Source organism: Talpa europaea (assembly GCF_964194135.1).
Source record: "Talpa europaea genome assembly, chromosome: 2".
In the NCBI taxonomy this organism is placed as follows: Eukaryota; Metazoa; Chordata; class Mammalia; order Eulipotyphla; family Talpidae; genus Talpa; species Talpa europaea.
Window position 1 is genome coordinate 36,154,316 of NC_140068.1, and position 25,297 is coordinate 36,179,612.

The following is a 25,297-nucleotide window of genomic DNA, read 5'->3' on the forward strand; positions in this document are numbered from 1 at the left end:
TCACAAAAGAGCAGTCATGGCTGTCTGGTTGAGGGGATTGAGGCAGTCTCGGGGGGCTGAGTAAGCGTCATCCACTGCAGGGTTCATCTGTGGCTTCTGATAGTCAGAATCTGCCATCTCCGCGGTGAAGCAGCCGCTGGCTTTGGGCTGATCATAGCCGGGGTCGGCGGGCGCGGGGCTCTGCGGCATTTGGTAGCCCGAGGCTCCCCCTCCTGCTGCCGGGGAGAAGCTGCCAGAAGAGAGAGAGTGTTTGTGCGCGGGCCTGGGCCCCGGGACTCGGTAGCCGCTCTGCGCCGAGAAGGTGTGCGCGCGGGCCAGGTGCCGCTCCACGATGGGCGTGGCGTACTCGGGCTCCGGGTTGGGCAGGGGCAGGGCGTACTCGTGGCGGCCGGCCGGCAGGGGGCAGTCGTAGTGGCCGCGGGCCTCCGCGCTCGCCCGGGCCTCGGGGGCCTCAGTGTCCATCGGCCGGAAGGTGGAACCCTTCCTGGTGACTGTCCCCGTGCCGATCATGAGAGGCTGCTGGTAATCTGAAATGGAGAGGGCAGAAGACACACCGTTTGCACCACAGCGCTACAGCGGTCAGCTGTTTGCAGGGGAGGTAGGCCTGCTGAGCGCCTCTCATGTCCTGTCCGAGAAAGAGGCGCAGGTAGACACCACACCAGGGGATGTACTCCTGCTTAGGAAGCCCCAAAGGGAACTGGAGAGACAACGTTTAACATGGAGGAGAGGGGATGCTTCATGGAGCTTTTAAACTGGCTCTAGAAATGTCCAGTTTTGGATGTGGGTGTCATACTGTGAGGAATGGGAAAAAAAGAACCATGCAAATAGTTTGATGCTATGAGTATGAGGGGCGTGGAGTAGTGAGGTGGGCAGAAAGGCCAAAGGTAATAATAGGTTGTGGACTAATAGTAAGGGGGTGAGAATGATAAAGCTCACATTTATTGAGTCCTTGCTCTGTGCCAGGCGCTACCCTGAGACATTAGATATTAAATTCTCAAAAAGTACTATGAGGGTAGGAGCTATTATTCCATTTTACAAATGGAAAACTGAAGCAGAGAGACATTAAGTCACGTTTAGAAGATCAGACAGCTAGCAGCCAATGAAGCCAGAATTCGAAACCATCCCAGATGTTCTGTTCACCATACGTTAGTGGTGAGAAGTGCTGAGCGCTTTGCTCAGAAGTTTGCTTTGCTTCTGGAGAAGCTTGCAAAGGATTCGCAATAAAAGACTGACACAGTTAAAGATTACAAAGAAATAAAAAACAAAGAGAAGTAAAACAGATGTCACAAAACAGGAGATGGGCAGCAGCCTTGGAGAGGCTACCATTTGGGAACAGGAATCAGAGGAATTTATTACCAATAATGTGGAGTGCAAGGAGAGAAGGGAGCCAAGGAAATTTCTCAGATGTTCAGCCCAGGAAACCTGGAGGCTCAGTGGGAAGGAGTACACTGTGTGTGTGGAGTGAGGGCTGGCAACAGTTGCAGTTTGGGGCTATGAGGAACCGGTGACACTTGAAGATAGAGATGTCCAGCAGGTGGGAATGACCCACTTAATAGGGACCAGGAGGGAAGTCTGGATGTAGGCAGAGCAGATGGGTATGCAAGGAAGGTTCTGGGGAAGCGAGGGAGAGGGTGAGAATGCCCAGAGGAGAGACTGAGGGTAAGTGTGGGCAAGAGCAGGACCAGGGACATATAAGGAGCCCGAGAAAGGGGTGAGGAGGTGAGAAAGACCATATGGGAAGCTGAGGGAGAATGAAAGGAAAAGGAGCATAGACAAAGGGTCCTCCCTTCACCTTGCTTCCGTCCCAAAGGAGACCTAGAATTGTTGGGAGCAGGGAGCAAGTAGACAGACTGTGATTGAGGAGACATTCCCTTTGCCCCTAAAGTGACTAGACTTGCCATGGATGTCCTTCTGCTTATAATAAACACACGTAGCTCCTGGGAACTGCTGGTTTAGTCAGCCTGGGACATGGACCGGATTTCCAGCAAGTCCCCAGATGCTGTTGCTGTAGCTGGTCCACAGACCATACTTTGAGTAGCAAAGAGCTAAGTCAGTGCTGCTCAGTGTGGTCCTCAGACCCCTATGTATCTACGACCCATTTGTGAGAGATCTGCAAAGAGAAAAGTACACAAATTGAGAGCAAGTGTTTAGAAACTGACAGCAACTTAAAGAGACTAACTTTATGCCCATGACCCTAATAAAAAAAACCCAGAAGTTTCTTATTTGAATGTCATTAAAATTTTCATTTATTACTACTGATCTATACTGCATCTCATAAAAGTATTAGTCTCTTATGGATTAGATTTTTTTTCCTAAAAACTAAATAATGGATCTTTCCTCACAGATAATTTGAGAAGCTCAGCTCTCAATGATGACTTGTCAATGAAACTAAGGCCACTCAAATGCTGGACCAAGGCCACTCAAATCTCTAATTCTCCAACCTGTCTTCCTCAAGGGCAGCAGCTGTCCTTAATTTTTCTTTCTAGCTGCTCTTCCTAGTGCCTTAATCAAAACCTTGGTAACAAAAATAGATTAACTAAGGGCTTCCAGATTTTAGTGGAAAAACAGTGTCACTGCTGTGAGCATCGCAGACTACACTGAAGGATGCAGAACCCTGGCTGAACTGAGGGACTTTGGAGAAATATCTCAGTGTTGGTTTGTAAATGAACAGAAAGGAAACTTCACACATAACTGACTTATTGGACCTCAGTGAAAGAAAAGGATTTCAGGCTTACTTCTCTCCCGCTCTCCCGTGTCCCGCAAGCAGCACCTCCTACTCAACAGCACTGTCCAAAAGCTTGACACTCACCTGCCATATCACTTGTGATGAGATCTAACTTTTGTGTCATCTCCTTTTCATTGTCATAGCTGATGGTGAATTCGGTGGACTGATGTCTGGCAAAGGGATATTTAATCTGCTTCCAGCAGTCTGGAAGAAAGATAACATGAAACAAAATAATATCGCAGAAGCATCGCACACATGCCCCACCATATGCTCTCCCAGGAGACAAGTCAGGCCACTGTTGGCAGGCCGACCTTCTCGATGCATGTTCTTCAAGTGCTGTGATGGAACCAGCATGCTGAGGTCATTGCCCCTAAACAGTAAAAACTATCCCAATCATGCTCCCACTGTGCCTTTAAAATCTATTTGTGGGCCTCCTTGGTGGTGCAGGAGTTAAAGACAGTGCTTTCAAGTTATCGCCAGGCACTGCAGCACAAGTTCAATTCCCAGCTGGCAAGGCAGCAACCCACATGGTGCAGCAGACCTCTCCAGTATCGACCACTGCTCCCCTCAGCAGTGTATTTCATTAGGTCAGCCTGTTCTGCACCCTATTCTTTCTGATGAATCCTCTCAACCCCCCCACCTCTGTCCTACACCCCAGTTCTTGTATGCATAAATAAATAAATCTTTAAAAAATTAAAATAAAATCTATTTGTGTCCTCATCAGGCTTCAGGTCATCCTATATTAAGCCTCCTGAGCATGGCTTTATGCTCTGTATGGACACAGCATTCGTGACTCAAAAGAACCATCACAGATGGGGTTCGACTTAGGTGGATCCCAAGTGGTCCTTGAGTTTCGAGGGTGTTACCTGCTGCTATCTCAACTCACTGCTTGGGCACCCTACGGCCTAAGAAGTCTACGTCCTAAGAATACCTAGACATAAGCACTGCTGATCCTTCGGCCACTTTTCCACGGTAGAAAACACAGTGGGAGCCGAAGATGCCAAGAGCCACAGACAAGGTTCAGTTACAGATGGGCTTTTATGACGTGTCTCTACCTGTGATGACAGGTAATGTGGAGGCCTAAACTCCACTGCCCAAAAAAAGAAGAGTGTAGATGAATGATGAGATGATGTTGAACCAAAGCAAATTTTGAATTGCAATAGACAGCACACAATACATTCTTCTTTCTTAGCCATAGAAGTATGGACAACAGAACTAATGCCTTTTTTTTTTTAAAGATTTATTTATTTGTTTATACAAGCACTGGGTACAGTCAGGGGCACGGGAGGGTGAGAGAATTCACCAGAGCCAGAGTGGGGAGCAGAACAGGCAGACTGACGAAATACACTGCTGAGGGGAGCAGCAGGCACAGCAGTAGAGGTCTGCGTACCATGTAGGACCCTCGCCCGGCGGCCGGGGATCGAACCGGCGCTGCAGAGGCTGCGGGCAGCTTTGCAACCCAGTGCTCAACCGCTGCGCCACTGGAGAGGCCCAGAACTAATGCTTTTAATCAACAGAACTAATGCTTTTTAATCAACAGAACTAATGCTTTTAATCCCTTCCTTAGAAAGTAAAACTAGATTTTTAACCAACCTGTTTTCTGAGCCTTAGCTGATGCGTAAGGATTTCCCTTCTTCTTTCTCCTATTGAGACAAAAAAATACTACTGAAAAGGTTTCTAAATGATAAGTATTGCTTATTAAACAATATTTGATACTTTCTACCCCTACTAACTTGTTTTTAAAATAAAAGCTAACATTTTATCTCAGAAGAAATGCTACATGAACATCCACCAATTAAATGTCTGAGGTTTGTGATTGTTTACATAATTAGGAAAGGAATTTAAAAATGTAAAGTCACATACTTTTTAAGGACTGCGAAGATTCCCATTCCAGCAGCCAGCAGGATGAGGAGCCCCAGCGGGATAGTAACAGCTGTGATATTTATTCCTAAGAAAGGGAGAAGCCCTTCATTACAGTACATTACCACACTTACCACATTTCATGATCTAAAACTGAACATTGACTGAAAAGGACTTTAATAGTTTAATATGTGGGGAAAAAAGAATACATGCTAGGCATTTTTTAACTGGAAAGCAAAAAGAGATAATTCAATTCCTGGCTAGACTTTAGGAAAATAATTTTTTTTTTTTAAAGGCAGCTCCCAGTGTTCCTTGGGGATTAACATTTAGTCTGAACTTGCTACTTGGGCCCTATTAGACTGACAGAATGGACAGGAAGCCAACTTCGCAGGAAGGTTTAAGGGCTGGCTACCCCGCCAGGAGCTATGGGGACAGGTAAGTGATTTAAGCACAGAGGGGCGCTCTCAGTTTGGTGCAAACAATCAACCCTCACGCTCTGCCTTAGGGCGGGTGGGTGTGGGTCTGTACAATAACAAAGGCCCAGGGAATCAGGACTCCCCATTATCAGAGCTTTGGAGCGATGGACTGAAAGGAAACACAGACTGATGACCTCAAATAGCACTTCTAGTCTGCTGCATGCAGCACAGACCATGTCTTTCCACAACACCTTCTGTTTTAGAAAAGGAAGTCACTTTATAGTCACTAAGGCAGGCTTTTGCTTACAGAAACTATACAAACTAAAGGAAAAATATTTGTTCTTTACTCCTTTTTATCTATGATCCCTGGGAAGAAAATGAAGGGGTGATCAGGAGTGGAAAAGTATAGTTCATGGTAGGAGGATAAAGACCTTAGAAGGGAAGAAGACTTATGTAAATAATAGCAGTGTTATTTATGAGAATGGAAATTTAGGGAAAATCTAACAACTCAAAACATTCAATGATAGAGGAGTTATGCCTATACAAAAAAATACTATGACGGTATTAGTGATTGTGCTTTTAAACTATTTAGTAACATTAAAAATGCTCATAACACAATTTATGTAAAAATATATGCTACAGAACAGAATAGATGGCATGTACCCTTTTGTCTCAAAGCTATAAATATAAATACAATTGACTGTATACAGTGAAATAGGTAATTAGCTATGGCTGTTGATTTATATCTGATTTTTATTTCCCTTTTTAGAGTTCTCTAATCTTTCCAAATTTTATAAAATATGCAAATTATTTCATATTCTGAAAAAAATAAATGTATGTTTAATGTTCATTACTTGACTAGGTTATACAGTTACTTGTTCAAAATTCAAGTTTAAAAAGGTATTGAATGTAACACCTTCCTCCTACCTCTGGAACTCCACAGGAAGCCAAATTATGTTTCCTGACATTCTTCTGAAGGTACTGGAATGGATATATTCTTTATTCCCCCCTCTCTTCTTTTACACATATGGTAGAGTGCTAGCCAGCCTGTTCTGCACCTTGCTTATTAAATTGTCAGTATATGTCAGGAGCTTTCTATATTACTAACACATTCTTGTCATTTTTACAGAATATTCTATTGCATGGGTGTGCAAAATATCAAATGTTTATGTAGCGTTTGAAGGGCAAACACTACCTTTTCTACTTATAACTATGCAAGGAATAATTATGGACAAGCATTTTATACATGTGCAGATACATCTTCTGGACCATCTGCCTCCACACATTTGTGTGACAGACAAAAAAAACTGTTGAAGCTACTGGAATATATCACGGGGTCCCAGGCACATGCTTTAGGAAACCACGAAACAATAACTGCTCACCTGTGGGTATTTCTTCAGGGGGGATGGATTTTGTGATTGTCTCATCATCTCTTTTAGTTGAACCAACATTAGGGATTTTTTTGCGCCACACCAATGAATCGTTGCCTGAGAGAGAGTGATGATGGGAAAATCACATTAGTGACAACAGTTTGTGAAAGTCAATGATCAGAATCAAACAACCACTGGATTGCCCTGAGTCCTACCTTGTGTAATCTGGCAACCGATAAGCTCCACCTTCAGAGCTATCCTCTGGTGCCATGTCTGGGGCACAACCCGCACGTATCTGGCCACGATGGGAGGGATGAAATTGTTCCTTACGGGATCCCGAAAATTAGAGTTGCCTTGAAACACCTGTAGAGAGCAGTTACTTTTACCGAGGGTTATACTTGGTGCTAGGAAAATAAAGCCTGTCTTTCCATTTTTGTAGATACTCTTGATATTAAAGATAAAAGTCTTTGGGCCTCCCTGGTGGCTCAAGGGGTTGGGATGCAATGTATGGGGCTGTCTGCAGCCACTGCAGCAAGAGTTCAATCCCTGGACAGGGAGCTGCCCACATGACACAGCAGACCTCTCCTGGCTTGCCTGCTGCTCCCCTCCGCAGTGTACATCGGTCAATCTGCCTGTTCTGTTCCCCACTCTGTCTCTGGTGAGTCCTCTCGTTCCCAGCACTCTGGCCTGTACCCCAGTTCTTGTATGCATGAATAAATAAATCTTTAAAAAATGCATAAAGATAAAAGTCTTTGCAAACAAAGTCAAGCCATCTAAGCAAGATGGGGTTGCTAATCTGTTTTCTGTAAATACACTGTTGAAAACATTTGGAGGTCTGATCTCCTAGTCAGTTCCTCCCTCCAGGGTTTCTCTTACCTTATCCTCATTATTGACAATTCCTTTATAGGTCTTCCACTTGGAGTTGTTTTTGAAGTTTATCACAAAACTCTTAACATAAAAGTTGAAATCTGACTGTGTGGATCCTGTGGTCCTAATTCCTTGTAAGAAAATATTTTTTATAGGTTAGTATGTATTTAACATGTGTTATAATTTCAGGTTTCTTTCTCCTCCCCCCCCCCCATTTGAAATCTTAAATCACTTTATAGGCCAAATTTTCTTATTAGCATTTAGAAATATGATCATAGATGAATGTTTTCATACTGAAAACATGTGTCATGGAAAGTATTCATCATTGAGGTTATCAGCTCTCTAAGCCACCATACATCTATATTGACAGCCAGCACACAGGTTCTTGTAAACTAAAAACATGACTTCAACTGCAAGTCATTTTGCATTGGTGCAACTGCATTTTGTGTCAATACCTGTTATTTTCTTTTTCTCTCCCAAATCAATCTCCAGCCACTCTCGTTTGTGGTTCTTGTTGCTATCCCCTGAAGCCCACGATGGGCCTTGGTCCTGAAGTCGGGCTTGGCCAGGAGACCAATGCACTTGTTCTTCAATCTCATTGACCCACTGCCAAGAAGAAGAAGCTCTGATTTGCCTGTCAGGTTCCAAACTCAAGGATCTGCTGCACCCTAGAAAAAAAAGAACAGGAAAATATTTCAGTTATAGACACAAAATAAAAGCCAAAAAATAAAAAAATCCCATTTCACCAAGAATTATTCAGTTGATTTATTTTCATCCTGATGTCAAAGTGACCATTTACAAGTTTCTTTAATGATGAGATTTGCCTAAATTTATTAACATTGCGATGTCTTAAAATTGTTGCTCCTTTTCTTTTCACTACCTCATCAAAGTCACGTCACCTATAAGTGTCACTGCTATGTCTTCACTACAGATTTTCCTTTCTAACTGAAGTTCACCCAGTCTATTATAGGTTTAAAGTAATGAGGCTCTTCTCACTTGATCAGCGGGGACCCCATGCTTGTATCCTTCAAGAGAAGGTATGTCCAGGTGCTCTAAACAGTAAATTTACCCAGCATCACCCTAAGACCTTAACTACAGTAGTCCAAGCAAATTAAGGTCATACTCTTCTTCCAAAGAAGACATATTCATATTGTTCTCCTTGAAATATTTTACTTTATGCTGAGAGAATATTTATATAGTGTATAGTCCATGACAGAGGGGTTAAAAAGTCTTAATTTTATATGCTTGTATTCAATAGCTTTATTCAAAACAACCCCAAGTCAAATAGCAATATTAATGAGTTTTTTCCTGTTAAAACCAAACATAAAGCAATTTATCTTAAATATCATCTCAATTTTGCCTTCTTGGCAAAAGTTTAAAAAACTTAGACTACAAAGAAAAATAAGTTCTCTTTAATGTTAATTGGGCTCATTGTTGTATGTGCTCTTAAGTAACAGCATACTTAGTGCTATGTGACCTGAGGGGAAAAAAAAGAAGAAATCCTTTTAAACTATATCATCTGAAGTGTATGGAAGAATAAACTACTACAAAATATTTTAGAATATCAAGTTCTTTTTTTTACCCAGTACATTCTTTGCTACAAGCATTTTTACAAGTTTTTTTCCCCTCAAACATTTTCACTGCAAATTGCCTGCAACACAATTGAATAGCAAGTTCTTAAGGAAAGCATGATCCTTACCACTGGACGTAAACAGAAATCGCTTGTCCGACAGGGAACCACTGAAATAGTAAACACAAACATGAGAAGGTGAGTGGCTGAACTGGATCCTAAAGATTGACACGGCGCTGTAGCAGAGCTGCCAGAGCCTTCCCACACCTCAGGGATCCTCAGAGCACCCGCAAGGCCTCTGGTGTTGCCTGCGCTATTACTACTGCCTTACAGATCAAGACACTCAGGGCCACTCAAGGTGAACAATGCTTCTAAGTTCCTAGAGGTAGCAAATGGCCAGGACTCTGAGACAATCACTGCTTTTGAAGATAGCCAGGGCTTTGTCCATCATGCTTCATTGGGTTGGGTTGCTTCATTGGCCATGTACCTGTATAGTCTCAGGGATAACCTTAAATCTCAGGTATTTAACACAAGGTGATGGAGGCAGAAAGGGGCACTGCCTTTAGTGGTCGCCACTTGTCAACAATCAAGGACCACTGAGAGAAAGGAAGAAATCTGGTTATCTTTGGAAAAACCAGCATGTTGTTTGCGAGCTACCTTCTCCATGGACCTCATACTTCCTCCTTGGGGGGTTCTGGCCAGCAGTATTGCTGAGGCATAGCCTCTGCCCAGCCTCCCTCTCCAATCACATGCCTTCCCAGTGTACCAGCCAGCACCAGGCCAGGAACCTGCTCTGGCTTGTGGATGATGAGGAGCAGCTTGGAGAAAACTCACAGCATCTCACTGAGCTGGTCTGAACTGGGCCCTCACTGGTACTCAGTCCTCTCACCTGGCATCGACCCCCCGGTCTCTGTCTTATAGGTGAACTGGTCTACAGCTCTTATAGGTGAACTGGTCAAATCAGTTTTGTTTTGTAGTTGTCTCTTTTGATGGAGAAGAGATTCTTAAGGTCCAAGACATATTTATCTTTTTTTTGGGGCCTCCCTGGTGGCGCAGGGATTAAGATGCAACCTATGAAGCAATCCGCAGCCACTGCAGCGCGAGTTCGATTCCCGGCCGGCTAGAGAGAAACCCACATGGCGCGCAGACCTCTCCTGTCTCGCCCGCTGCTCCCCTCAGCAGTGTACTTCGGTCCGTCTGCCTGTTCTGTTTCCCACTTTGTCTCTGGTGAATCCTCTCACCCCCCCAGCATCTCTGGCCTGTACCCCAATTCTTATATATAAATAAATAAATCTTTAAAAAAAAAGACTATATTTATCTTTTTAAAAACCCTCATCAACTTGATGCAACAATATGTTGAAAGAATCCAAAATTTGGAATTCTCAAGATGAGTCTTATGTGCACAGTACTTATTACATTAGACTGGCGGAAAACATGAAAAGGTAGATATCACTGTTATATTCAATTATTTTACAACCTGAAAACTTATTACTTAAATGTTTAACTCTAAATTATATATGGTAATAATAGATGGTGAAAATACTTAATGGTGACATCCACAGAGAACTCAAAAATAGTCTGGACGAGTATATAACACTTTCCCATCAAAAATTTTTTTTTTTTTTTTTGCTTTTCGGAGGGAGGAGTAATCTTAGAAATAACAAATAATTAAAGTCATGCTTCCTGAAATGGATTTTATTTTTCACAATCTTTGTCTCTGCTCAGGCAGGGACTCCTAAGTCCTCACATTCCATATAAAGTTTCTATTATAATCTCAGGTTTGAAGACATGAAAAAACTCAGACCTATTTGGGCCCTGGGACTTCCATAAATTCACAGCCAGTGGCAAAGCTAGATGACTACTCAGTTCCTCTGATCTTAAAGAAAGGTGTTGTCATTCATAATTAAATTTTTATTAAGATTTATTCACAGCCTCTTTTTCACTGATTTTTTCATTTTTTCTCATGTTCCTGCAGTATTATTCTTGAAGTTTAGCCCAAATAATAATGCTGCAACCCTGAGAGCTGAAGCTTCCTTCCACTGCCATGAAATATTATTCTGATCTTGTTGTTGAAAAAAAGAAGCTATAACAGGAAAAATAATTCTGGAGTTAACCCTGAGAAGAAGACACCAGGGAGACTCTGCTTCTAATAGTTCTTTGTCTGGCTTTCCTCCAGTATCAGCTGGAAAACGTTTTTCCATTTCACTCCGTTAAACTAATTAAATAGACCACTTAGAAAATTCTATACATAAGTAAGCCTCGTCTTTTAAAAATGAAAACACCCCAGAGGTTTGGAGTTCCCAGGCATTCACACTTTAGTCCCATTACAGGAATCATCTGCCTTCCCAGAAAGCCATTGAAGCAATCAAGAATAGTCTGCTGTAAACAGAAAGCAAAGCCTTCTGGCTGATGGTTTGAGCCATCATTTTCTCTATGAGGTCATTCCCTCTTCCTGATTCCATTCTGGTCTCCTCAAATCAAGGAAGTGACCTGACCCGGGATGAATCCCAGAAGAACCCTGGATATTTACTTTAGGGACTCCTTCCTCAGCTGTAACGCTTTCTTCTGTGTTTTTTCCTGAGCACCAAACAAGCGTGTGTGGGAACAGAAGTTCAACAACCGCCTGTACAGTGGTCCCCCAACAGCAAAACAACATAGATTAAAAACAACTGGTCCCTGAAGTTCTGGGAAGCTAAATGAGTGGAAGAAACTGCATTTACATAGTTTAGTCTTTTCTGCTCAAGAAATTTACAAAAGGAATTCAGAGAAGGAAGATGAGCTCTTGCTTAATTCTGGACTTTCTGGCTACTCCCACTAACCCCAAAATGGGACAATTTGTTCGAACATCTACATAGAATGTGGAGCAATATGTTTTCTAATTCACGAATGGTTTATACTGCCACACTGTTCTTTTTACATCAAAACTTAATTTCAAATTATAGAAAGCAACCTCAAAGGTATTAAGCCCAGTTGATACAGCAGAAATAATTGAGAGCATAATATATACTTTTAGTCAACGATTTTGATGATTGTTCTTCAGATGTAAAATAAAATCCAAGTAGCATAAGTTGAACCTTTTCCTATCCTATTTTTCTATAAAAGAAACATTCACAGGTATACAAACTAGGCAAGATATTAAAAAAAAAAAAGATTTCAAGCCAAATGCCAGTTGTTTGTTCCTATCTGGAGACAGCAGCATCCAGTAAATCCAGGCCACAGTCTGACAGCTTCCTGAAACAGTCCCCAGTATCATTAGAAGGAACAATAAAAAACAAAAAAGAAAAAAAGCCTCAAAAATCAAGCTTGAGCTGATGTTTAAAGTTTACTGTGCATAAGCAATCATATTTACTATAAATCAGGTTATAAAATTTAATGTTCCGGGGTTTGAGGTAAACACATATTGAAAAAATAAGTACGTCCATATGTGTGTTCACAATGCATATACATATATGCATACACATGTATGCACATATGTGACTATATTTATAGTATAGGTATGTATTTTATTCATTTGAGTAAAGATTTATAAGGTGTAAGTTTTATTTATTTGAATGAGAATTTAATTTCTAGAGCCATTTTGTTATTAAGGTTTTAGATGTAAGACTGTGGCACAAATTTGAGACAAATTTGTCTTTGGATGATCAGTTAATACAGAAGAACATTTTGGGGACTTCTCATAGCTAAAAACCCCATTGAGAGGGGAAGTAAATGAGCAGGTCATTGTAGACTGAGCTCAGGAATACAGAGAGGAGAGGTACGTGCCCGAGTATAGCATACATTCTGCCCTCGTGGGTGACTGTCTTTTATCAGCAGCATCACTTGCATTGCTGATAAAATAGTTGGACTGAAACACCCTCTCCCATTACCTCTACCTGCACCCCAAACTCAGAACTGCCAGGGGACGGGGGCTCTGCCCTTCTCCTTAGCCACCCACCAGGCAGCCTACTGAACGTGAGCATGGTATGCCCACAGCCACCAAAACCCTGTGGGATCCCTTCCAGCTAGAACTCTGTGTCCCCCTCAGCCTAGTCCCCGTCTTTTATCAAATCCAAGCCTTGCCTCTTTGTGAAGGTGACCCAACCAACTTCTCCAACCTCAATCATGGCTTCCCAATCCCCAACCCTGTAAGCTTAGGCCAACACCCCTGATTCAGAAATGGGCTATAGTCCCCAATTCACTTGCATTCATAAACTGCTTCTTTGGAACTTAAAATGTTTTCCTATAAAAGGATTATAACTTGTGATCAGGATCTCTAATATGACTCACCATATTGCTAAACTGTAATTCATTTAAATAAAAAGGAGAAAGGGGAGGAAACCTTCTCAAAATGACATGCTAACTAACTTGGAAATCTATCCACCACCCAGAATGTGATTTTTTACTACACACCATGATCCACAACCCATGGTGAGAATGGAACAGTGAAACATGATCATGTTCTTTCTGCAGGCAAGAGAGGCCGAGGGCAACATGCAGGGGAAAGGGACCTGAGGTCTACACACACACTAGCCAGTGGTTCAAGAGACAGATAGGTCCTGACCTAGTTTTTCCTGCTTTTGGATCCTGAAACGCCTATAGCCTCTGTCCCATGCCATTTCCTTGGAATGAAGATCATGTGGCAACATGTTAAAAAAAAAAAAAAAGGAGTTGCAATAGCAGGAGGATATTTTCAGGACAGATAGAGGAGTGAGAAGTATAATAGCTTGAGGAACACTTTCCCCTCCTGGGCACCCACCTAAAGGGAGCCTCCCTCAGACCACTCCGGGCTGCCTGTTTCATGTGTGGACATCTGGACCAAAATAAGTGCCTATATTTAGTTCTGACAACTCTGGTTTTCCTCTATAGAAAGAGTAAAAGCTAAAGTTGAAATGTTGAAAGAAATTGATACACTTTTTTCTTTTGAAACTAGGAGCATGAGGATAACATCAAAGAGAGATGTTATCAATGTTAACAAAAGTCTTGTTTTTTTCATTTCCCAGCTATTATTCATCCAAGAGATTGTCTCTAGGGTTCTTTGGGAGAGCTTGGTAAAACTAATAAGGGATGAGACCTTATTCTCTCACACTAAAATATCTAAGAGTGGAAATACTCCCCTGCCCTAGGACTTTAGATGTATGCCATTTTAAAATTTGTTGTCAGCATAACCAGTGAGCTTTTTTATAGCTATATTTATCTTTCACGTATGACCATAAATGCTTTTCTATGCATTGACATATAATTTTGTAGTTGACAAACCCTTGGTATCACACCCCCGATGTTCTTTCAACATTGTGAGCTGATTAATCATGCCTTCATAGTTTCCTTCCAGTCAGAACAAAGCTTAAAGTACTTACTCCCTTGAGAGCACACCATTCGCCAGGACTCCTTCATATCGACTTATCCCTTTGCTCTGAAGCACGCTGATCTGACCTCCTAGCTCATCTGCAATTATTCCTGCATGGATGGCAGCTTTGCACAATAAAGAGGTCTGAAAAACAGCAACATTATCATTCCTAGCTTACTAAAGAACATATTTAAAATACAGAGCGAGTTTTCTATTTTGTTATAACTTGTGGTCAGGATCCCTGGTTGACCTGTAAAATTGCTAAACTATGGGGAAGGAAAAAAGTTATCATCTCTCAAAATGACATCAGAGCTCCTATATTTATGCTACCATGGGAGCTTATTCACTAGCAAGGAAGAGAGGTGATTTACAAGTAGTGGTCCCAATGAACAACACATCCCAACAGCCATGCCCCTGAGACGTCACCTCCTCATGCTGACTCTTACCTGGCCTAGGTAGCTTACAATGTTCTGTTGCAGATAACATGGCCCAACCAACACATGTCCGATAAGTCACCTAAATTCTTCAAGCCCCAAAGGGTGAATCAAATGACTGCAGCCTCAGGCGTGATTCTAGGCAAGGAGTGCTTAAGAAATGATTGGCCCAAGCTGTTGACCCACAAACCTATTGGCAAATAAAATGACTGTGACTTTAAGCCACTAAGTGTTAGGGTACATGCTAAGCAGAAATACATAACTGACCAGTTTCTTATATTCTAAGATCATTTGAGAAGGTGAGTCTTCATTTTACAGTGAATTTAGAGATTAAACAAGGTATCAAAGCTACAATGGTAATGTCAGTTACAGAACACCAAACTTTGTAGATCTTAGACTGATAATGAACAACCCAGGGCCCATAAGATCCACCTCATTTCCTGGATGTCCTCTGAGAGGGTCGGCACCCAGCAAGCACTTGTGCTGCAGAGCTGCTGGCTGGTGTGGTTCTGCTGGAATTGACCAATTGGGAAGTGGGGCTGGAGAAGGAACTGGAACTTTTCTAGGAGGTGCCCAGGACCAAGGGTTCCTATGAATGCAGACTGGTGTGGAAGGGTTTTAGGCAGACAGCCTGGAAACTGGGGGATGAGAAGGATCTTTTTCTAAATACTTTTACAGTGGCCCATAATGATTCATGTCAAAAAGAGAAAAGCGGCCTAATAAACCACAATTTATACAGCCTTAGTAAAATTGAGAACACTGTGATTTTCAATTTAGAGAGTTCATATTTCCCAAAGTAGATGAGTTTTGGCAAAGTGAGTCAGTTTTGCAGTAACTTCCATCATGGCTAAAAAGGGGGAAGATTTCATGGCAGAGAAAAAAATACCACAATTCTGAAACACAGATGCAGACATTACCCTTCCTGGTTTGGAAAGAGACTGGAGAGAAGAAATGAGAAAAAAAAAAGTGCTCTTTAAGTAGCCAGATTGCACTTTGATTTTTCCTGAATTATCATTCATTACAAAGCTTTTTATCATGACTTTGGATTCTTGGGGTACAAAATGAAGGAAACAATCATAATAGGACTGAGTCCTGAATTTAAGTTAAAAAATTTTATTTTTTTTATTATTTTTTAAAGATTTATTTTGCATACAAGAACTGGGGTACAGGCCAGAGATAAGGGGGGTGAGAGGAGTCACCAGAGACAGAGTGGGGAGCAGAACAGGCAGATTGACAGAAGTACACTGCTGAGGGGAGCAGCAGGCAAGTCATGTGGGTTGCTCCCTGGCCGGCCGGGGATTGAACCCGTGCTGCAGAGGCCGCAGATTGCTTCATAGTGCGGTGCTTAACCCCTGAGCCACCAGGAAGGCCCAAGTTCAAAAATTTTAGCTTGTCATCTCTCTGCCTTCAGTCACCTTACTGCTCTGCACCTGGTTTCCCAATTCATCCATACAATGAAAAGGCTAGTACCTTTTCTGTCACCTTGTGATTCTAAAGGTCACCCTATGTGCCTATTATAGGGTCCACACCGTCTGTGCCTCTCTCTCAAACCTAAAATGAAAAGCAAATCAGTGCAGTGGTCTGCTGGACAGCTATACCCCTGGGATCATGTCTTCCTTGGAATTCATTGGGGGTGGGGGTAGGAGCAGAGATGTGATGGTTTTCATCCCAAGAGCTCTGTTCTGTCTCTCTAGACTTAGCATGTTCCAGGGCTTCCTTGGCTACAAGAGGTCAGGTTCACAGGTCAACAAGCAAGAGAACCTACCAGCACCACTGGCCAAAAAATATGCTTATCTTCTCAGAATCCCAGAGTTGAAGGGACCCAATGGTATATACTCCTTTTAAGGAATTTATTTAATTGCAGCTCACATTTTCCTATCATATTAAATATAGACCACAGAATGTGTCTCTGAAACAATAACCACCAGATCTGGCTATTGCATCATTATGTTAAAATTATCAAGCTTTTCCAGGATTATTTCCTTGTAAAGAAATCCCTCTCTTACCCCACCAACTTAAATAATAAAATTGTTGTGCACTTAAGTTGGATCATTTTGGTATCAAATTAAAAATTTCACATTCATTAAATATGTTTTCTAAGAAACTCCCTTTTGAAGAATAGTATATACTTTGATGTTCTTGCTATTTTAAAGCCACATTGAGATGCAAAAATTTCAAATATTTAAAAATTTTAGTGATGAAAGTCAAACCACTGTTTTATGTTAATTAGTGAACTGCCTTAAGCTCAAATAATTTAAATGTAAATCTTCAGGGAAGGGAATCTAATGGGCAATTGAGAATACCACTCAGATGATTTATGAAATTGCAGGCTGACTGTATTAAGCCACAAAAGCTAGGCATGAGTTAAGACTAAAAGAACTTTCAAGGCAATGACCAAACCATTCTAGAACTGGGGAATTTTCTTAAATCATCTTTTTAGGGAAAATCAACTTTGTCCTAAAAAATATTGACAAAGTACTGAGAGAAAATTAATACAAAAAGTAAATGTTTCTGATTGCATTTAATAAACATGAATAAGGTGCATGTTTAAAAATGTTCATGATGGTTAAATGCTAAACTGTAAAAATACATTCCGCATTCTACTATATAAATTGTTTCTATGTTGCTAGAGTCTTCACAATTGCCACGGTGATAACATTCTCTTACAAAAGTTAATCATAAAAATGTTAAAAAAACAAAGAAATAAGTTTGTCACTTATATTGCCATCACTCAGAGGTAGCCACTCACCAAGACAATGTCTTTTGTGAGTATACAAAATAGGTCTAGTTTTCTCCTTCTCCTCCCAAATCAGGAACACATGGTATGCACTGTCCTTCTGTATTTTATGGTTATTTCCTAGAGTATTTTGGGGGAATAGAAAATTACTCAAGAGTTTGGTTAAGCAGTGTCTACTACTTAAAAGCAGATGGTATAGGCAGCTGACTTTGTGGAAGATGGCAAGAGAAAATCTGTTCTGAAGGCATATTTTTGGTTTCTAGGTGAGGCAAATCTCACTAATTCACTTGTTCAGGCCATGCCACACATGCACCATGGTTGTAACATCTGCACTTAACACTTCAGTGGCTAGGTTATCATGATTTCTTGAGACACCCGATCCCATTTTGCACTGTTCTGTTATTGTTTATATGCAGCTCAAATTGGCCTTCCTATGATTTTCATCAACTGCTTCAACCTCTGCCTTTTGGAACTAAACAGAATGAACCAATTTTTTTTCTTTAAGACAACATATTTCTTCCCTGAGATAAAACACTTGTTCTGAAACCACATCTCTAGTAATTTATTTTACAGAACTTGTCACACAAACTTAGAGGATATATTTTGGTATTGCAAAGACGCTTCTAGTAAGGACTGGCTACAATTTTTCCTAAGATGAAGGCACTGGGGAAGAGACTTTAAGATAAGCCCCATGATCTCTGCCTCCCAGCACTCCCTTATGTAATCTGTCTAGGCTTGGGTGACAACTGTGACTTCTTTTCTAGCAAACAGAATATGGTGCTGAGACACCGCACCCATGGTACTATTACATTATTGCAACCTGTCTTACTAGAATACTCCCTTGCTAAGGAAGCCCCCCCCCCCCATTATTGGTTTCCAAGAAGCAAGTTGTGATATCAGAAAGGCTACGTGGCAGGGAGGTGAGAAGACTCCTCCAAAACTCAGGGAGAAACTGAGGTCCTCCATTACTGAACCTGCAAGTAACTCAATGCTGTCAACATCATGTGAACCAAGAACAAATCCTTTCCCAGATGAGCCTCAGATGTGACTGCAACCCCAGGTGACCCCTTGTGACACCCTGAAGGTAACTTTGTGACACCCTGAAGCAGAAAATGCTAATGAGTTGCCAAGCTCCTGAGCCACTGAACATGAAAGATGATTAAATGTGTTGTTTTAAGTCTCTGCATATGTGGGAATATTGTTACATAGCAATAACACTGAATATACACATGATATCGACATATACCAAGAAAGGTACTAGTCAGACCTCTTTGAAGAGTTTAGTTTTCAAAATGCAAATTTTCCCTCCAGGTAAAATCATTCTAAAAGCAAATCATACAAAACCAGTTAGTGTGTCAAATAGAAAACCTGTTTGTTAGCAGTTGCAAATCATACTACTCAGATCCATCATGCAGAAAGCCATCTTACTTATGACAACAAGTTAGATTGCTCTGTCAGGAGGAGGCAAGATAAACATCTGAAATAAGAGAACACCAGGCTATTTCTCTTATTACATAGAACCTTAAATTTCTGGTACTGGGCAGGAAAATAGTAAGTAAGAACTTTCCATTACTCTCAGTTAACTTTCTGAAGTCATTTAGGCGTAGTCTAGCCTAGTAGATGTTCAGGCTGAGGTAATATAAATCAACCTATAAGTCATATGAATATCTTGTATCAATCTTATAAATAAAGACAATACATGAAAAAGGAAACAAACAGCAAAATAACAAACTCCACTGCTCCCAGAATCAGGACATGCTAAAAAGTAAAAACTAAAGTTCAGTTTTTCCCTATTGCTGGAAATGAATTATCAATCTGCAAGAATATGTCTATTTTCCCCAAAAAGACACATGTCAATAACTCTTACAATTCCATCATTAGTCAGATTTTCATATTCTTAATAATTCGAGCCAGTTTTCATAAGCTGTAAACTCAACTATTTTAAATAGCTACATAAATTAAAAAAAAAATCAGATACTAGACTTCAGGACAGGAAATCTATACACAGGGAAAAAATGAAGGGTTGTGTATCTGGAAATAAGACTCATCCTTTATAAAAACAATTTGTGAATTTATTTTCCTCTGGGAACAACATATAACCAAGAGAGTCTCATAAAGCATAAAAAAACTCGGGTGCAAGGAGGGAGGGGAATAATATATAAGAACAGGCAGATGACTTTACTGGCCCTAGAAACCATGTCTCTACTGTGATGTGATGTGCATGACCTTGGCTCTCTTACATGAACCAAGAGGAACATTAAAATAAAGAGATTCAATTATAAGAAACAGGATGATGTCATAAAAAATAGATGGAATTACAGGAATAGGTGTTCAAAGGGTTTTATTTACCATTTCATTTATAATATGCTTGATTGGAAATGCTAAAAATACAAAAATGAATGCATGAATTACCTTGGTTTTTACAGCTTTATTTCATTTATTCTCAGATAAGAATCAATTATCTACCTAAAGAATTTTATATATTATTGATTTTTATTTTGTAATGAATTATGGCAAAGCAACAAGTATCTACTCTTTTTAATTTCCTCCCTACCATAAAATTACTTACATCTCTATAGCCATCCACCACATTGCCAGAAATGTCTCCTGCTATGTCTCTACAACCAGCTGGGCAGAATTTGCTAGAAAAAGAAAATAAAATATTTATAATTTAATGAAATTATATTTAAATTCAAAAGTATTACATAACATTTAAAAGTATTTTCTCTCCTGCTTTGAACATAGGGGGATATTTTGTTCTAATAACAAATCAGAAAACAGAAATCTAAAATGTTACTCTGAAGGCAAGTCTTTACAACAATTATGTTTTATATAAGGATTCATGATAATCTCTACTAACCAATGAGTTTCCCTAATGCATCTTACTTGATTACAAGATGTCTAAGACATATTTTAAGGGAAAAGATAAGTTTCTAAACATTAAAATAACATAACATAAAATACAGCATAAAATAAAACATAAAATACAGCATAACTAAACATGAAATACAGCATGATCTTGTCTTTATAAAGAGAAATGCTTAACATACCCCAAAACTATGTTTTTTTGTGGCTAAAGAAAGACAAGAAAGAATTATCTCTGAATTCTCTCTAGGAGTAGGATTTTGGGGAACTTCATTATTTTACTCCGTGATATCTAGATTCACTCTAATAGCACCAATCCAATAGGAAGATAAGAGAAGTTATCCATATAAATTTAAATAGTCTAGTGACCACATTAAAATTTAAAAAGTAAAAAGAAATTGGCAAAATTAATACCTATAATATATTGTACTTAACCCAATATGTTCAAATTTTATTATTTTCACGTGTAATGAGCAGAAAAAATATTAATGACATATTTCCGGTCTTTTTTTCTGATATCTCCAAACTCTGCTGTGTATTTTGCATTTATAGCAAAACTCAACTTGGATTGGCCACAGTTTAAGTGCTTGTTAGCCACATGGCTAATGTTGGACAGTGATGATGTACATTAGATATGAATTACTTTCAATTAGAAAAGAAGGTGTATTTTTCAGCTTTATTGAGGTATAATTGACAAATAAAAGTATAAGATACAAAAATTGTAAGATACTTGAAGTGTACATCATGATTTTATATGTATACATTGTGAAAGGCTTTCTCTCAAATAGTTAACGCATTCATATATATTTACACACACACACACACCCCTATATATATTTGGTGAGAACATGTAAATTCTACTCTCAGCAAATTTTAATTACATATATTATTGCCAACTACAGTCACCATGTTACACATTAGGTTCTCAGACTTTATTCACCTTACAGCTGAAGGTCTGCATGCTTTTATCAACCTCTTCCAATTTCCCCGACCTCCCCACCTAACCACTTTCTACTCTTCATTTCTACGCGTTTAGCTAAAAAAGGTTTATTTTAAAATTAGGATTCAGTTTACTTAGTAGTCATTTTTCAGAAATTTTCCAGAAACATGTCATGGAATATGGTATAGTTGAAGGAGTTTTGCATGATGTGACCCTGATTCTGCTATTACCTAGCTAGCTTTGTGACCTTCAATATTGCAGAAAATTCCCCTTAAATTCAGTTTCCTCATCTGTAGCTCTTTCAAACATCAACAGATAAATAGGTAATAAGGGACAGTTATATTTCTATGAAAAAAGGGCTAAAAAGAAAGTCAAAATATTATAAGAACATTGACAGCTTTGAAGATGAATGCCATATGCTCTGGCTTGTATATATACTACATTACAATAATGTTTACTTGGTTTGCTTAAAAAAGAATGTAGCCGTCTAGATTCCAAAATAGCAGTTGTCTTTAGTTCATTTCCTTTTAGTTTCCTTCTGCTGACTTAGCAAATTAGATGTGCAGCCACATCCAACTATTGAAACTACCCAAATAAATGTTTCGTAATCCTTTCCCATTGACTTCCTGGAGTCAGCACTAATCAAGGAATTAAGAATAAAAATAACAGGAATTCTATCACAGTTTTACAATTCTTTATCCTAACTCAGAGCCAGATGTAATTTAAAATTCAGATTTTTTTTTTAATTTAGAAAAGTGAAACAGTGACAATGATGTTTGTGGTGTAAGACTCCAGTGAGACCTGAACGTATTAACAAAAACCTTAATATCTCTGCATCACATATATGAATAGTGCAAGCCAAGCATAGAATGACTAAATGTATACTTGTTAATTTAGTCTAAATTTGTTGTCAAATTGTTTCTTGCCACCAAATGTGTCTTCAAAAACATTTTGGCTTTGGCATGTTGAAACAGTCACATTAGTCACTTATATCCTAAGTCCAGAGAGCTGTACGTGGCACTAAGAAAGCAGCACTCTAAAGAGTTGCAGTTGTTGATGTTGTTGATGATGATCTTCAGACCAGTGGTTTTCAACTGGGGGATGATTTTTGCAATTGGGAGACATTTGGCAATGTCTGGAGACATTTTGATTATCGCCATTGGCAAGTAGAAGTTCAAGGCCAGGGATGCTGCTAACCATCCAATAATGCACAACTTTTAACAAAAAAGAACCACCCACCCCAACATTTCAGTAGTGTCAAGTTGAAATCCAGCTCTGGACCCTTTCTGTATTGATGAGGAAACATACATCAGAGGGATTAAGTAGCATCCCAGGAGAAAAAATTTCATCTCCTTATTCTTACTAGGTTTCTCTAGGGAAAGACAAAATGAACCCCCTTCAAAGATGAGAGAAGTTACTCTTAAATGCTGGCCAGGTTAAAATAAAAACCACTTAGACTCCATTTTGGTTCATGTAACTATAGAGCTCAGGGATCAGCAAACTGGCCCAGGGACCAAATGCAGACTTGTGCTTGTTTTATACAGTTTGTCAGAACACAGGCATGCTCATTTGTCTACAGCTGACTTTGTCCAATAGTAGCAACAGAAACTATATAAGTAGATGCAAGGGAGACTGGGCTATCCTGCAAACCTAAAATATTTACTATTGAATACTTGACAGAAAAGGTTTGCTCACCTCTGCTGTATAAGAAACCATTTAAAATATTCCTTGTTTTACAACTGAGGTGATTTTTAAAAATTAAGAATAAGGAACTTTATCTGGTTGACTATAAAGGAAAAAATGTACATTGACTGCAGCACAGCTAGGACACCTCTATTTACCTGTATTCTGTCTTCAAATAATGGTTGGCTCGTTCCAAACATGTTATTAAATCTGTCATAAATAAAGATAATTGCAATTAGTGGGGTGAATGGAAGTTAGGACACTCATACTCTAAAGACTTCTTCTGAAATAAAAAGAATTTTAAGCACTTATTTTTCTGTTGAAAAAATAAAAGTGAAATATCTTCTCCAGGATTTAATCAGTTTCCTTCATTTTTTCCCCTACCACCAATGATGGGTTTTTTTTTTTTTTTGCAATTGTTCAGTGAAAGATAACAGAATCTATTTCCAACAGAAAAAGCCAACATTGATTAGTAACTATCTACTATATGCCTACAAAGATTAAGATTATGTGTATAACCTCCTCTGGCAGGCAGAAAACAATTTCAAAAGTCCAATGTGGTTCACAGTAAGATTCAGGAACATTTAAAAAATGCTCCTGTGGCATCTGAATGACCACAGATTCAGGAGTTTACTGAGAACATAGCCCATCATCTTTGATCTATCAGGTATAAGGATTTATAATAAAGATACTAAGATAGTGTGGATTTTGATGCATTTAGGATCAATCTAGCATATTTTCCAAAATGTCACATGCGTGCTACAGTAGTTTTCTCTAAGACTGCTAGGATTGCAGACCTAATTGACCAAGAGGGAAATAAATGGTGCCATCACCTTTCTCACATCATTTCTGTCTGAGAATAGAAACTTTGGGTATCTTAGTGATCCTGGGCAGATGTGAACTAGCTGCACTACAATCACAATGGGGTATAGGAGACCTGGATGGGGAGGACATTGGACATTTCCTCTCTCATCATTGTTCACACTTCCCTTCTCACCTGCTCATGTGTTGGCTCTGTGGTTAGGAAACTGTGTATAGTGACCTCAGCCTGCTTCTACTACAAGTCTCCTACGCCGGTGCACTCGTGTGTGTGTGTGTGTCCCCACTGGTTAAAAGTCTTATCCCTGGAGCTAGGAAAGGATTAGGAGAGGGCTTCAGATTCTTAGAAAAACTGAAATCAACCTTGTCATAAAAAAGTCAACTGATCAATCTAACATTATTATAAAAGTAGAGTTGACCTTGAACAACAGCGGAAGTTTGGGGTACCGACTCCCCCACAGTCGAGTAAAATCCATGTCCGACCCATGGATTCCACATTTACAGATTCAACCAAGGTACATATGTGGTTGGTTGAATTTGGGAATATAGAAACTGTGCACAGAAAAAAATTCATAAGTGACTCCAAAGTTTAAAGCACGTTGTTCAAGGGTCAACTTTATTCAGTTCAGACCTAACTACTTACAAAACAGCATATTCCTCTCTTGTCTTACATCTTAATTCTGTAATGGAGGTAATAATTCTGTCCAGAGACAATGATAAGTTGCAAGAGGAATTCTTAAATAAAGGTTTACAGAGGTGTGTTGATTCTTCAGTTATACCTGGATGGTCGCTGCTGGCATAGGTCAGCAAAAAACCCCGCCCAGAAATGTGGGATCCACTCTCAAATCGAACAGTCACTTCGCTCGTGTTCAGCTGGAGTTCTAAGGGCATGGTCATACTTCCACAATAGGGACCTGGGAACAAAGCAATTGTGTGGCACATTTCAAAATTTAAACTAGCACAAGAACTGGTATATGGCATTTTTGTCCTTAATTGTCATTTTTACCAGACAACATATTTGTAAGCTTCTCATTTTCACTCAACCAAAATTTTGCTTAACACTGACACTGATAATTAGAGACTGACTGTGAACTTGATTATACACACAATTCCAGGGATTAAAATGACTGAAATTAGTTCTTTGTGAACCCAAGAGATATGTTTTGGTTTTTGTAAAAGATGGCCGAAAAACACTGGTCAAATACATTAGGTAGCAAAGAAAGTTATCACAAAAATGATATTCTGGGGCCTCCTAAATTTGTTCAAAGAAACTAAAAAATTTCTTTTTCTCATGGAAGTTCCAGAATTAAAATATTGTCAAATATAGGGTAAAAAATTATTATTCTTATTATTCTCATGCAGTTTACACTTTTCTCTCTCTTATGGTAACTTTTGGTTAATTTACATAATCAATTTGACTTGTAAGATGAGGTTTAAAAAAAACAGAATAGTTTTGAAAGGTATTTTGAAATACATCAGGATAAATTATGCAATTTAAAGCTTAATGCATTTAATAGAATAAGTTACTTGAGAAACAATTGGAAGTTCAATGAACTTTTAAAGGACAAAATAAGATTTGGAGCGAAAGAAAACAGGACCTTTTTAAGACTACTCAACTTAAAGTTGAGTTTGTAAATTGTCCTCGTGAAAGTCATGTATGCAAGACATTATAACTTCTATGACAATGG

The 25,297-nt window shown here is 39.5% G+C and overlaps 1 protein-coding gene across 3 annotated transcripts in view; it reads right to left on the reverse strand.

Annotated features, from left to right (window-relative positions):
- The window catches only part of DCBLD1 (discoidin, CUB and LCCL domain containing 1), a gene marked incomplete at both ends in the record, with an annotated part of 61,283 nt that continues 35,986 nt past the window's right edge, over nucleotides 1-25,297 (reverse strand). The window contains 13 exons of one of the 3 annotated variants that reach the window (XM_084256317.1): nucleotides 1-527; nucleotides 2,810-2,929; nucleotides 4,319-4,368; nucleotides 4,589-4,673; nucleotides 6,384-6,488; nucleotides 6,587-6,734; nucleotides 7,248-7,369; nucleotides 7,694-7,906; nucleotides 8,938-8,978; nucleotides 14,142-14,275; nucleotides 19,872-19,944; nucleotides 22,949-23,000; nucleotides 24,389-24,523. In XM_084256317.1, the coding sequence (XP_084112443.1) occupies nucleotides 1-527; nucleotides 2,810-2,929; nucleotides 4,319-4,368; nucleotides 4,589-4,673; nucleotides 6,384-6,488; nucleotides 6,587-6,734; nucleotides 7,248-7,369; nucleotides 7,694-7,906; nucleotides 8,938-8,978; nucleotides 14,142-14,275; nucleotides 19,872-19,944; nucleotides 22,949-23,000; nucleotides 24,389-24,523 (1,805 nt within the window). Of the gene's footprint in view, nucleotides 528-2,809; nucleotides 2,930-4,318; nucleotides 4,369-4,588; nucleotides 4,674-6,383; nucleotides 6,489-6,574; nucleotides 6,735-7,247; nucleotides 7,370-7,693; nucleotides 7,907-8,937; nucleotides 8,979-14,141; nucleotides 14,276-19,871; nucleotides 19,945-22,948; nucleotides 23,001-24,388; nucleotides 24,524-25,297 lie in introns of all 3 variants that reach the window. The other 2 variants (XM_084256316.1, XM_084256318.1) reach the window with 2 other exon arrangements.